The 14,413-nt window shown below is 39.3% G+C and overlaps 1 protein-coding gene across 1 annotated transcript in view; it reads left to right on the top strand.

Annotated features, from left to right (window-relative positions):
- Window positions 1-10,343: 10,343 nt before the first annotated feature.
- Window positions 10,344-14,413, top strand: part of BAG4 (BCL2-associated athanogene 4) — a 19,467-nt gene continuing 15,397 nt past the window's right edge. The window contains 7 exon segments of the mRNA XM_008582817.1: window positions 10,344-10,385; window positions 10,388-10,691; window positions 10,694-10,813; window positions 10,816-10,947; window positions 11,039-11,069; window positions 11,071-11,249; window positions 11,252-11,442. Coding sequence (XP_008581039.1) covers window positions 10,344-10,385; window positions 10,388-10,691; window positions 10,694-10,813; window positions 10,816-10,947; window positions 11,039-11,069; window positions 11,071-11,249; window positions 11,252-11,442 — 999 coding nt within the window.

Raw genomic sequence — 14,413 nt, forward strand, 5'->3', positions numbered from 1 at the left:
GGGGGGGGCTGGGGGGGGGGGAGGCATTGGGGTTGGTTCCCCTCCGGGCTCGTCACGGGTCGGGTTTCATATTTGTTCTCCTCAGGGGGGTTGGAGAGACGGACTGGGATGGTAGGTGGAGGGATGTGCTTGTGTTGCCTTCGCCCTTCTTCTATGCTTCGACCACAACAAACGTGTCTGCGACCACTGAAAAGGAAAAAGGTCCTGCGCTGACTGACTGGGCTCGGGAGCAGGCTGCGGGGTCGCTCTCCTGGAGCGACGTTGGGCTGGAGTGACACGGCTCTGCTCCTCGAGCTGTGACAATTTATCCTGCGTGGCGCGGCGGCCGGCCCTCCCCGCAAGGGAGGTGGCTGCGGCCCCCGTCGTCGCTCAGCAATCCTCCAGCGGGGAGGGGATCTGGGCATTTAGCCCTTTGCCCCTAATGCTTTGCTCGGTATTGAATCACGAATAATTGGTTTTTAAAGCACTTTTACGTCGAGTGTTTTGTTTAATCTTCAAGGCGACCGCAGGGTAAATGTCATTACAGTATCCCTATTTTCGAATAAGGAACCGAAGGCTCTGAAAGATGAACTCACTTGCTTAATATACTTGGACCTGTAACGTTTTATTTCTCTATATTCCTGCCGGAAATATGCTTCTGTTCTGTTATTGCAATATTCTTAGTAGGGGGTTATCTTTATGTCATTCAGGAATTATGACATCCTCATTTGTTGAAAATGTAATAGAGAAATTCTCATACATTGCTGGTGTAGTGTAAAATCGTGCAGTGCTTTGGAAAATAGTTTGGTAGTTCCTCAAAACACTGAGCATAGAGTTAGCATATGACCCAGCAAATTCATCCCTAGGTTTATAACCAAGAGAACTGAAAACGTATCTTCACAGAGAAACTTATACAACACATATTCATAACACCATTAGCCATAGCATATTAGCCAAAAAGTGGAAATAACCCAAATATTCATCAGCTGATGAATAGATAAACAAAATATGGTATATTCATGCAATGGTATCTGCGTCTTATTTGGCAGAATAATGGAATGAAGTATGGATACATGCTACAACATGAATGAACCGTGAAAACATCATGCTACGTGAACAAAGCCAGTCACAAAGACTGCGTGTTGTATGATTCCATTTATATGAAATGTCCAGAGTAGGCAAATCCATAGAGACAGATTAGTGATTGCCAGAGGCTTGGGGACTGGAGGTGTTGGGGAGTGTATGGGGTTTCTTTTTGGGGTGATGAAGTATTCTAAAGTTAGAAGTGACAGTTGCACAATTCTAAATATACTAAAAATCACTGAATTGTATACTTTAAAAGGGTGGGTTTTATGGTATGTTAATTATAATCTCAATTTTTTAAATTGTATGAGAAAAAACACGTGGTAGTGAGATTAATTGTAAAGAACAATTCATATTTTCTCTGCCTAAATCTGGAATAAGTAGGGTGCGGGACTTTAATCCCATGGCAGAGTAGAATGATGAAAAGCTTGGCCTATAAGTGGCCAGTTTAGACCAAAGAGACCAAAAATCAGTTGAAGGCAAAGAGGAGAGGACCTCTAAACTGATAGCTTACTTCTTTTGGGCTTTTACATGTAAGTTTTATATTTTTATATTATGAAATCTTTCAATCTTAAAAAAAAAAGTATAGGACCCTTTTAAAACCTTGCTACTCAGAAAGTGTGGTCCATGGACCAGAAGCTTCAGTGTCACTTGTGAGGCTGTTAGAAATCCCTCCACTTCCCAGACTTACTGCCACAATTTATTAAGATCCCCAGGTGATTCATATGCACGTTAATGTTTGAGAAATACTGTTGTATGGAATTGGATCTATAGAGATGATATTGCACTGAACCATAACAAATACATGACTATATTAACATGTTTAAATATGGCAGGAAAAAAATTGGGAATCCACTGCCTTTTTGTAAAGAGTAAAACTTTTTTTTTACTTTGTTAGCTGTACTTGTAGCACTGTCGTTTGATCCCTGAACTAGCAGCATCTGCTATACTTAGGAGCTTGTTGTAAACGCTGTATCTCAGGCCCTGCTTCAGACCTACTGAATAAGAGTATGTATTTTAACAAAATCCCTAGGTGATTTACATGTTTCCACAGAATAAGTCATCAGAGAGAGTGTGCCAAGACAGAAATGGGAGTCTCTTCAACCTAATCTTGGAAGTGACTTACCATCACTTCTGCTGTGTACTATTTGTTACAGAGAGCCATCTGATCCAATGTGGGAGACTATGTCACAAGGTGTGAATATTAGGGGGCAGGGATTATTGGGAGCCATCTTGGAGGATAGAACCTGAGAGGGAGCTCAGTTTTGCTCCCAGAGTAGTTCAGAAGAGTGGGGGAAAGGGCATGTACTTGAGCAATGTCTGAATGTAGAGACCTTTTTTTCTCCAGCAAAATTTTTGAAGAAATTTTATTACAAAACATTTCAAACTTACAGAAAAGTTGAAAAAATTCTAAGTGAATACCCATGTATCTACCACCTAGATTCTGTAGTTAGCATTTTATTATTATATTTGTTTTATCACATCTCTCCATCTTATTTTTTGGATGCATTTCAAAATAAGTTGCGTAGATTTGAAAGAGTTTCAGAGGTAGAATTAGGAGGATAATATCAATTGGAAGTGAGGTATGTGGGAGAAACATGATTTTGAGGCTTTTGTATTTTACATACAGAGGAGGAGGTATAGGTAGGAAAATAATGATTTCATTCTGTAGCAAAAGAACTAAGGATCAGTTAAGATAGGAGCTTAACAAAATACGAAAACTTGGCAAGGTAAACCCATATGTGCTGCCTTTATTTCATTTCTGCTGGAAGCCAGTTAGTCAGAATAGTTACCGAGTGCCAAGCTCTGGATGCAGTGTATGGAATTGATTAGAGAGAGATTTGTGATTTTCTGTTTTCGCTTTGGTTTTTAATGTTGAATTTTAAGCTTTTTGGCATTCAGGAGTTGTTGCCTGTGGAAGCAAAATGATAGGTGTGGGACTCAGGTGGGAGGTGGGGGGGGGGCAGGGTTGAGATAGTGATTTGAGAGTCATCAGATATAAGCATGACTGAATTGCCAAACTGGGTAATGTTACTGGGGGGAGATCTTTGAGAGTCTAGAAAAGGGGATAGAGAAAGAGGATCCAAAAGACAATGAGAGAGAATAGTTGAAAGACAGTAGGAAAATCAGGAAAGTCATCCAATGCAAACCAAAAAAGACAATTATTTTGGAAGTAAGTGATAGGAGAACTGACAAGAAGCTGTTGGATTTGGTAATTTAAAAGATACTGTTGGTTTTAGTGGTGGGAGTTTAGAATAGTATTAAAGTAGTGAAAGGGAGGTCTGGATGAGAAGGCCACTTGACAGGGAACCACAATTTAGGGAAGAATTTTTGGGATTAGGTAGCTTGAGTATATTTTTAAGCAGAAGAGACTGAACTAGTAGATTCAGAAAAAGATGCATACAAAAGGATGGAGAATAGCTTGGGGAAAATAGGATTAAGAAGTTAGGAGAAGAGTTGAGAAGCCTCTTCTGATCTACAGGGGGAAAAAGTAAGTTTGGAGCTGGAGGGGAGGGATATTGATGGAGTTTACAGGTGTTGGCCTCCTTTCTTGATGGAATAGGAGGCTAACTTATCTGAGAGTAATGAAAGTAGAATGGGGTACACTGGGAAATTTAAATGGTAAATGTTTGAACCAGGTGCTAGGGGAAAAGGAGAAATTGTAGAGATACGTGGAAGAGACCAAAATGAGATTGAACATAAAAAAAATTGGGATGATGGTCAATGTAGGAGCATAAGGTGATTTATTAGTGATTTTGGAATATATAGCTATACAAATAATTTATAGTATATTTTTCTAATAGTTTTTATCCAATTCTGAAAAGTACAAGCAAATTTGTTAATGGAACTTATGTAGTACCAGCACTACTCAGATTAGTCTGCTGTTGGATTTGCTTGGGTTGGTGTTATCTTTTGGAGGAATGTTGATAAGTCACTTTGTGAATTTACCCATACATCTACTTCTTACATAACTAGTTAGTTCTAAGATAAAAATGAAAGGAGTTGACTCCAGCCTTCATCTGAGATTTAGATACTTCTCAAAAAATAAAATAAAATAAATTAGTTGTCTTACATAATTTTAATCAAATTTCCTTTGCCACGATAACTTTATAACCACTTGTGAAAACCTTCTATTACCTTTGTTTTAGTTTGTTTCAGTCAACTTTATTTTTTTTATTTATTTATTTATTTTTTTGTCTTTTTTCCGTGTCCGGCAATGGATTGCAACCCTCAGTGTTGCCCCCGTACCGGACCGGGGACCGGCAACGGGATTGCAAGCCTCGGTGCTGCTCCCGCGGCTGAGCGGGAGCCGGTCCGCATGTGGGATCCGAACCCTCGGACGGGAGCGCCGCCGCGCTTCCCAAGCGGCGCACTATCCAGTGCGCCACCGGGCCGGCCCCTTCAGTCAACTTTAAAAGCTTAGAATATCACATTGAAATTACTATAAATATATTTAAAATTATCTATTTTTGATCTAAGAAAATATTACAGAGATATTTTCTTTTTTTGTCTTTTTTCATGTCCGGCAACGGATCGCAACCCTCAGTGTCGCGCCCGTACCGGACCAGGACCGGCAACGGGATCGCAACACTCGGCGCTGCACCCGCACCTCGCTCAGCCAGTGAGCAGGAACCGGTCTGTATGTGGGATCCGAACCCTCGGAGGGAGCGCCGCCGCGCTTCCTAAGCGGCGCACTGTAGCAGTGCGCCACCGGGCCGGCCCATACAGAGATATTTTCATGGGTTCAGTAACCTTCCATTTTATAGAAACATTAGGCATGGTACAGAGTGGCTATCACATAAGGTACTTGAAGATTATTAGTTTAATTGTTTTTACAATAACCTTGAATTCTTTTGAATTTTGCATGTAATAAATTCAATTAATGCTGAAAATGAAGATTAAAATATTTATCTAAAAGAAGTTATTGGGGTAGGAGAAGTAATGAATATATCCATTTGTACATGGTTTACATGTTGTGGATGCTTTGTAAACTTTTTCCTCTAGGGCTGGCCTGTGGCTCACTCGGGAGAGTGCGGTGCTGATAACATCAAGGCCACGGGTTTGGAACCCATATAGGGATGGCCGGTTTGCTCACTGGGTGAGCGTGGTGCTGACAACACCAAGTCAAGGGTTAAGATCCCCTTACCGGTCATCTTTAAAAAAAAAAAAACTTTTTCCTCTATGTTAATTGCCCTAGTGTGTAGTTAAAAAGTTTGCGAAGAGTTAGGCACATGATAAAATTGGCAACTGAGTTTATAGAATAGAGTTCATCTTTAACCAGTTTACTGTGAAACCAAATGTCATTTCATAGAATTAGTGTTATGTTAGGAGGTCCGTGAGCCACAGACCTTCATTGTTACTGGGGATGTTTTTAGATTTGTCTCATTTTGTCCAAAAATAGGAAAAAAACAAACAAAAAAAGAGGTGAAAGCAGTCTTTTTATTAAGACTTTTAGTGCTTCATTAAGGACATAATTTTTTTCATTTTGAAAAATTATGGTGTAATTTACATATAGTAAATGTCCCCCTTTTTAGGGTACAGTTCTGTGAGTTTTGACAAATACATACAATTATGTAACTACCACCACAACCAAAATATAGATATATTTATCTTAAAAAAAAGAAAAATGTTCTAGGATAAGAATTTAAGATTTAATTTCATCTCAAAACCCCATTAAAATTACAGAAAAGGAATTGTTTCTCATTTTTAAAAGTATCATTATAAACTCATTTTTGTAACTTATACACATATGTATGTATGTGACTATATATACATGTATACGTACACATATACATTCAGTGTATTGAATGTGTTTCAATCAGTTGCCTTCATTCTTTCTGATGTTTGAGTGATCCCATATTATGCCAGTGGGAGCCCCTTCTTGGCTTCTAACTCCTTTGGACATGATCCATTGATATTTGATAGCTTCCTTGATTTCTGATACAATAGAGATGTCCCAGGCCATTTTGTGTATATTCTGTCCCAAAACATATAATCAGCTATTCCTTTAAGAGACCTTGATTGTTTCTTTGTTTTTGTTTCCCAATGGAGAATTATATTTAGGAGCTGTATAAGTCAGGATCCAGGCAAGAAAACAGCAACCACACCTAGTTTTTTTAAAAGAGAATTTGATTTAGGAAATTAGTTAAACAGTTACTGGAGTTCTGTAAAGGGAAAAAGAGAAAACAGAAGTAACACAGAAGAGAGTAACTGCAGGAAGTGGCTACAATTCCTAGGCACAGGCAATAGAGGAAAGAGGTTGGAGTTATTAGAACCTGGAAACTTGGAAGAATGGCTTCATGGAGCTGGAACCCAGGAGGTGGTGCTGCCTTGCTGGTACTGGTAGTTCTGAGGGCATTCTGAAAAAAACAAGAAGCTGGAGATTGTTATTGACTGGTGCTTCCAGGTTGAATAGCGTTGCTAACAAAAACAGCAAGCAAACGGGAAGGAGCAAGTCCATTTTTCCCTCCTCTAGCCTAGTGTCCTGTGTTGGCAGAACCCAAAAATGAGAAAGCTGGCAAAGGAGAAGTGTTTGCAGACTTCCAGTCTTGCATCACAGAGCCAGGTATAGAAAGCTGTGTTTGAAGCTGAGGGACAATAGCTTAACAACTGGTACAGAGTTACAGTTGGATGCCTGGCGTATTAATTGTTATTGTGTTGTCATTGCTTCTAGACCTTTTCAATGGACAGAATTATAAAATAAGTATTTTTAAATGAGTTCATACTTACATGAACTCAAACTTAACATTATAGGATTTTTTTTTTTACTTCTTTGTATTTATTACTTTTATTCAGAAAATCTCCATTTCTAACAATATTAAAATAATGACAAATATTTGCATAATCTAACAATAATACATAAAATAAGTTCAAGGTAACACCAGGTTCCAGATCTGGCATGATAGCATGAGGTGTCTGTGGACCCAGTCCCCAGTGAAACTGGTGAACATTATTTTTAAAAAACAACCAATTAAAGTTTCTGGAAATGGTCCTAGGGAATACAGCAAATGAAAAAACATTTATTCAAGAAAATCTATTAAAACCCAGCAAGAACAGTGAAAGTCTGTGATATTTGAACCAAGACCTGTTCCATTCCTTCCTTCTCCCAGCTCAGCATCACAGAAACTCACTCCAGAGTGGTGCATCCAAGAACACAGGGCTCCTTACATCCCCCCATCTATCCCCACCCCCACCCCCAAGTTAGAAGGTTTTCATCCCAGGAGGGAAGTGCATCAGCATTTCTCATTTTGCCCGAGCTATCTGTTCCTGGGGCTAAGTTCTAGGATGGAGACCACCTTGTGCAGCATGCTGCTGAGAATACTGGTGCTCCAATCACCCTTATCCTAGCTTGTCAAGCCAAGAAGACCTGAGTCTACAGACTTCCCTTCCCCTGGGTGCTCCGCTCTTGAAGCAGAACTGCCACTCAGAGAAATGCATTAGTGTCCCCACCCCAGCTGTAGAGAGTGGTTCAGATGTTTTATCTGGAGGCAGAAGCAGGCTGTAAAATGGGCAGCCCCTATTCTTTTCCCAAAGGAACTGACTTCATTTCCAGCAGAGTGTGGAGAAGCTCAAGCTTAAAGAAGTTCTAAAAAAATTGTGCAGCGCTCCCGCGGCGGGTTCGGATCCTATATAGGGATGGCCGGTGTGCTCACTGGCTGAGCGTGGTGCGGCCGGTCTCGAAAAGGACCAAAAAAAAAAAAAAAATAGGTGAGTACAGTACAGAAAGCTATTTTGAGACACAGAGACAGAGGGAGAGACCACATTCACGTAACTTTTATTATAGCATATTGTTACGATTGTTCTATTTTATTATTAGTTTTTCTTAATCTCTTACTGTGCCTAATTTATAAAATAAGCTTTATCATAGGTATGTCTGCAAAGGAAAAAACATAATATAGGCTTTTGTACTATGTGAGGTTTCAAACATCCACTTTGGGTCTTGGAATGTATCCTTTGCAAATAAGGGGGTACTGCTATATACATTCTTCTCAAGTGCACATAGAACATTCTGCAGGATAGACCATTTGCTAGGCCATAAAACAAACCTTAATAGATTTAAAAGGATAGAAATAATACAAAGTATGCTCTCCAACCATAATGTAATGAAATTAGAAATCAATAGAAGGAAAAACTTTGGGAAACTCACAAATACAGTCAGCCCTCCATATCCGTGGGATTCAACTAACTGTGGACTGAAAATACTCAGACAAAAAGAATTCCACAAAGTTCCAAAAACAAAACTTGAATTTGCTGGACCAAGTACTATGTTGAATCCACACAAATGACGTGATGTGTAGGCATTGTATTAAGTATTATAAGTAATTTAGAGATAATTTAAAGTGTTTGGGAGAATGTGTATAGGTTATATGCAAACACTGCCATGTTATATAAGGGAATTGAGCATTTCCAGATTTTGCTATCTGTGGTAGGTCCTGGAACCAATCCCCCACAGATACCAAAGGATGACTGTATGTGGAAATGAAATAACACATTCCTAAATAATGAGTGATTAAAGAAGTTGTCAAAAGGGAAATAAAAATTTGAAGTGAATGAGAATGGAGATATAACCTGCCAAAATTGATGAGATTCAGCTAAAGTACTTTAGAAGGAAATTTAGAGTGGTAAATGCCTATATTAAAAAAGAAGAAATATCTTGAATATTCCACCCTAAGACACTGGGGGAAAAAAAGAGAAAATTAAACCTAAAGCAAGCAGAAGGGAGGAAATAGTAAAATCAGAGTAGAAATTACTGAAATAGAGCACAGAGAAACAATAGAGAAATCAGTGCATTTAAAAGACAGTTCTTTGAGAAGATAAACAAAACTGATAAACTTTTAGCTAAGTTGACTCAGAAAAAAAGAGAGAAAACTCAAACACTAGAATCAGAAATGAAAGAGGGGACATTATTACTGACCTTTCAAAAGGATCATAATGGAATACTATGAGTAATCGGTGCCAATAAATTAGATAACTTAGATGAAGTGGAAAAATTACTAGAAAGATATAAACTACCAAAACTGTTTCAAGAAGAAATAGATAATCTGAATAGACCTATAACAAGTAAAGAGATTGAATTAGTAATTTTAAAAAACTGTCCACAAAGGCCAAGCCCAGATGGCTTCACGAGCGAATTCTACCAAAGAATTTATTCCAATTCTTTACCAACTCTTCTAAAAAATAGAAAAGAAGGGAAACACTTATCAACTTATTCTATGAAGCCATTATTGTATAACCCTGATTCCAAAACTGGACAAAGACATCACAAGAAGAGAAAACTATAGGCCAATCTTTTCTATGACTATAGATAGAAAAATCCTCAGCAAAATATTAGCAAACCAAATCCAGAAATATATATCAAGAATTATATAGCATGACCAAGGAGTATTTATTCCAGGAATACAAGATTGGTTTAACATTAGAAAATTAACAAATGTAATACACCACATTAATTGAATAAAAAACAAAAACCCTGATTATGTATCTCAATAGATGCACAAAAAGCATTTGACAAAATCCAATACTGTTTTATGATAAAAACCCTTGTTAAGCTAGAAATACAAGGAAACTCCCTCAACCTAATAGAGAACTTCTATGAAACAGCCATGGCAAACCTCATACCTAGTGATAAAAGACTGGTTGCTTTCCCTCTAATAGCAGGAAATGACAAGTATGTCTGCTCTTGCCACTTTTATTCAGCATTGTACTGGAGTCTCTAGGTAGGGCTGTGAGGCAAGAAAAAAATTAAAAGGCATTCAATTGGAAAGGAAAAAGTAAAGCTATCTCTCTTTGCAAATGACATGATTTTATATATAGAAAATCCTAAAGAGTCCGCTTAAAAAAACTATTAGAAGTAATAAACGAGTTCAGAAAGGTTGCAGGATACAAGGTCAGTATACCAAAATCATTTGTATTTCTATACAATAGCAATGAAAAATCCAAAAATGAAATTAAGAAAATAATTTCAACTAAAATAGCTTCAAAAAGAGTAAAATACTAGGGCCGGCCCGTGTCTCACCTGGGAGAGTGTGGTGCTGATAACACCAAGGCTACGGGTTTGGATCCCTATATAGGGATAGCTGATTAGCTCACTTGGGAGAGCGTGGTGCTGACAAACCAAGTCAAGGGTTAAGATCCCCTTACCAGTCATCTTTATATAAGGGGAAAAAAAAAGAATGAAATGCTTAGGAAAAAATTTAGCAAAATGAGATTGCTGTGGTTGGTCATTTGTGCAGGTGCCTAAAGGACATGTATACCTCAGCAGTTACCTTTGTCTCCCCACCATGGAGACCTCGGTGCTCAAGCAGCAGCAGCCAATGCCACCCACACGGCCAAGATCAGGAACCTGACCAGGTTTGAAAAATACTGGCCACAGACACTGAATGATCTTATTTGTCACCAGGACATTTTGAGAACCATTCAGAAATATGTCACTGAAGGCTAACTGCCACACCTGCTTCTCTGTGGTCTTCCAGGGACAGGAAACACATTGACCATGCTAGGCTGTGCTAAACAGCTCTACAAAGAAAAAGAATTAAGCTCTATGATCTTGAAGCTGAATGCATTAGAGAACTGAGGAATATATATCATTTAGAGACCAGTCCTGAGTTTTGCCAGCACAAGGACAATATTTAAAAAGGCTTTAAACTAGTAATCTTCGATGAGTCTGATGCTATTACTCAAGATGCCTAGAATACTTTGAAGAGAGTGATTGAGAAATTCACTGAAAATACCAGGTTTTTCCTTTTCAGTAACTGTCAAAAGTCATCCCCACCGTGTGACCCCACTGTATGAGTTCCTGATTTAAACCCCTTACTCCTGAACTCATGGTTCCCCACCTGGAACATGTTGTAGAAGAGAAAATTGATATAAGTGAAAATGGGATGTGTTACACTTTCCTCTGGGCTTTGAGTAATCCTTTGCGGCTCTGTCACACAGGGGAAGTGGGGTGACAAATCCGTGGGGGGCTAAGCAACAGGGATGAAAGCACTTGTAACTTTTTCCAGTGGGCTGTAAACATTTTGCCGAGCACCAAATGGCCTTTGGGAAGGTGACAGAGGAGACTGTCTACACCTGCACAGGGCACTCGTTCAAGTCAGACATTGCCACATTCTGGACTGGATGTTGAAGATTTCCCACAGCCTACAGAAACATGGAGTTGAAAACTCTGAAGGGGTTGGCATTAGATGATAACTGACAGAGATACACTTGTTTGTGCACAGAGTTGACTTTCCATTTTCAGTTCAAATAATTTATTGACCAAAATGATAGACATCAGAGTACAATCTTTCTGTTGACACCGATGAGGAGATTCAGCTGAGTTCCCTCATTGCTGCTTTTCAAGTCACCAGAGACCTGATTGTTGCAGAGGCCTGGGCATGGGTCAGCAGGCATTTAAAAACTACTGCATTTGTAGGTGTTTGGAGCAGGGATAACATGCGACAACTGTAATGTGTACAACTATCTTATTTTACTGCCTGTTTTTTTTTTTTTTTTGTCTTTTTGTCTTTTTCCGTATCCGGCAACGGATCGCAACCCTCAGCGTTGCCCCCGTACCGGACCGGGGACCGGCAACGGGATCGCAACCCTCGGTGTTGCTCCCGCCCCTCGCTCAGCCAGTGAGCGGGAACCGGTCTGTATGTGGGATCCGAACCCTCGGGCGGGAGCGCCGCCGCGCTTCCCAAGCGGCGCCCTATCCAGTGCGCCACCGGGCCGGCCCTTACTGCCTGTTTTTTTTTTTTTTTGTCTTTTTGTCTTTTTCCGTATCCGGCAACGGATCGCAACCCTCAGCGTTGCCCCCGTACCGGACCGGGGACCGGCAACGGGATCGCAACCCTCGGTGTTGCTCCCGCCCCTCGCTCAGCCAGTGAGCGGGAACCGGTCTGTATGTGGGATCCGAACCCTCGGGCGGGAGCGCCGCCGCGCTTCCCAAGCGGCGCCCTATCCAGTGCGCCACCGGGCCGGCCCTTACTGCCTGTTTTTTTTTTTTTTTGTCTTTTTGTCTTTTTCCGTATCCGGCAACGGATCGCAACCCTCAGCGTTGCCCCCGTACCGGACCGGGGACCGGCAACGGGATCGCAACCCTCGGTGTTGCTCCCGCCCCTCGCTCAGCCAGTGAGCGGGAACCGGTCTGTATGTGGGATCCGAACCCTCGGGCGGGAGCGCCGCCGCGCTTCCCAAGCGGCGCACTATCCAGTGCGCCACCGGGCCGGCCCTTACTGCCTGTTTTTAATAGGAAAATAAATCTTTTTTAGTCTTAAGGCTTTTACCCTTCATTTGCTTAGATGATAGGGAGTATAAAGCTTTCAAATCTAATATGGTCCAAGTGTCTTCCAACTCAAGGGAAACAGAACATCTCCAAACTTAAGTTTATGAATCTAATCTTTGGCACTGTCTCTGTGTCTGCTTTGAATAGGTGTTAATGGATTTTTGAGCAGAACTATTATATTTTTATAAAATGGACTGAATTATCAGCAGGTTCCTAAATGTGGTGTGGAAAGTAGAAAAAGCTAATTTTAAATATACAGGAGTACTTCAAAAAGTTTGTGGAAAAATAGAATTGAAAGATAATATAAATATTTCCATGAACTTTTTGAAGTAAGCTTGTAAAGCTAATTTTTAGATTATGCCACTGGGGGCCAGAGGTTGTACAGAACTCACTTGTTTAATGCAGGGAAAGCGCGTGAGGTTAATCCTGACTCTAAACCTAGAACTGCTGAAAGGATTGGGACTTTTGTGCAAATTTAGCAGTTTTATAGCAGTTATGCTGCATTTATGTTAGAATTCTTTGCAATAAAAATAAAACAGCTTGCTTGTTTTTTTTAAAAAAGTGCAAAACATTCAACATGATTGAAAGAAGTTAAAGATCTAAATAAATGAAAGCATATCTCATGCTTGTGGATTAGAAAACTTAGTATTGTTAAGATGGCAGTAATTGAGAAGCTGCTGCTGAAATTCATATAAAAATGCAAGTGGCCCGGTATAGCCAAAACAATCTTTAAAAAGAAGAAGAAAGTTGGAGGATTCACATTTCCCAATTTCAAAATTTACTACAAAGTCAAAGTGATCAAAACAGGGTGGTACTAGCATAAAGATAGACATATAGATTAATGGAATAGAATTGAGAATCCAGAAGTAAATCTATATATCTATAGTCAATTGATTTTTGACTAGTATACCAAGAACATTCAATGGGGGGAAAGAATAGTTTTATAACATACAGTGCCATGACAATAGGATAATCACATGCAAAAGAATGAGGTTGGACACTTATCTCACACCATATACAAAAATTGACCCAAAATAGATTATAGACCTCAATGTAAGAGTAAAAACTATAAAACCCTTAGAAGAAAATGTAGACATAAGTCTTAATTACTTTGGATTTGGCTTGATTTATTAGATATGACACCAAAAACACTTACAACAAAAGAAAACAAAATAGATAAAGTGGACTTCATCAAAATTAAAAACTTTTGTGTTTCAAAGGACATTGATTCCCAGCCATATTAATATACTTAATTATTCATTTACAACTACACCCACACAACAGTATAAAAATAATAATACCAGCAATGTTGATAATTATTAATATGATGACTGAAAGAAATCTAAGTTTTTTGCAGTTGTTTTTGGTTTTGGTCTGTAGGATTTATTCCATTAGGGATTTCAGTCAAGTTATTGTGCTTTAAATTTACTTGAAATAGTTTCTCTTTGTGAGGTTGTTCTACCAACTCAATATTCAGTGTTTTTGTTTTGTTTTGCTTTCTTTTTTAAAAAAGAAAAGATTTGGGCCGAGCCCGTGGAGCACTCGGGAGAGTGCGGCGCTGGAAGCGCAGCAGCGCTCCCGCCGCGGGTTTGGATCCTATATAGGGATGGCCGGTGCACTCACTGGCTGAGTGCGGTGTGGCCGGTCTCAAAAAGGACAAGAAAAAAAAATAATAATAATAAATAAAATATAATAAAATATAAAAAGAAAAGATTTTTAAAAATTTCATTATCTTTTGTAATTATGTAAAATATTTACAATTGTCCTAAAGTCAAATGTACAAAACAGGGTATATTTAATAGCAGTCTAACTTCAACCCTTGTACCACAGTTTCTGTTTTTTTTTTATTATTATTTTTATTTTGTCAATATACAATGTAGTTGATTATCGTGTCCCATCACCGAAAACTCCCTCCCTCCTCCCTCTCCCCCCTCCCACCCAGGTGTGTTCCCTCCATTTTCTTGTTGTAAGAACTTCAAAAAAAAAATTGTGGTGGTTATATCCCCCCCCCCGGTTTTTTTGGGTTTTTGTTGTTGTTGTTGTTTGTTTGTTTTTTTTGTGTGTGTGAGAGTGTGTGTGTGTGTG

This window comes from Galeopterus variegatus, unplaced genomic scaffold (assembly GCF_000696425.1).
Source record: "Galeopterus variegatus unplaced genomic scaffold, G_variegatus-3.0.2 Scaffold2727, whole genome shotgun sequence".
Taxonomy (NCBI): Eukaryota; Metazoa; Chordata; class Mammalia; order Dermoptera; family Cynocephalidae; genus Galeopterus; species Galeopterus variegatus.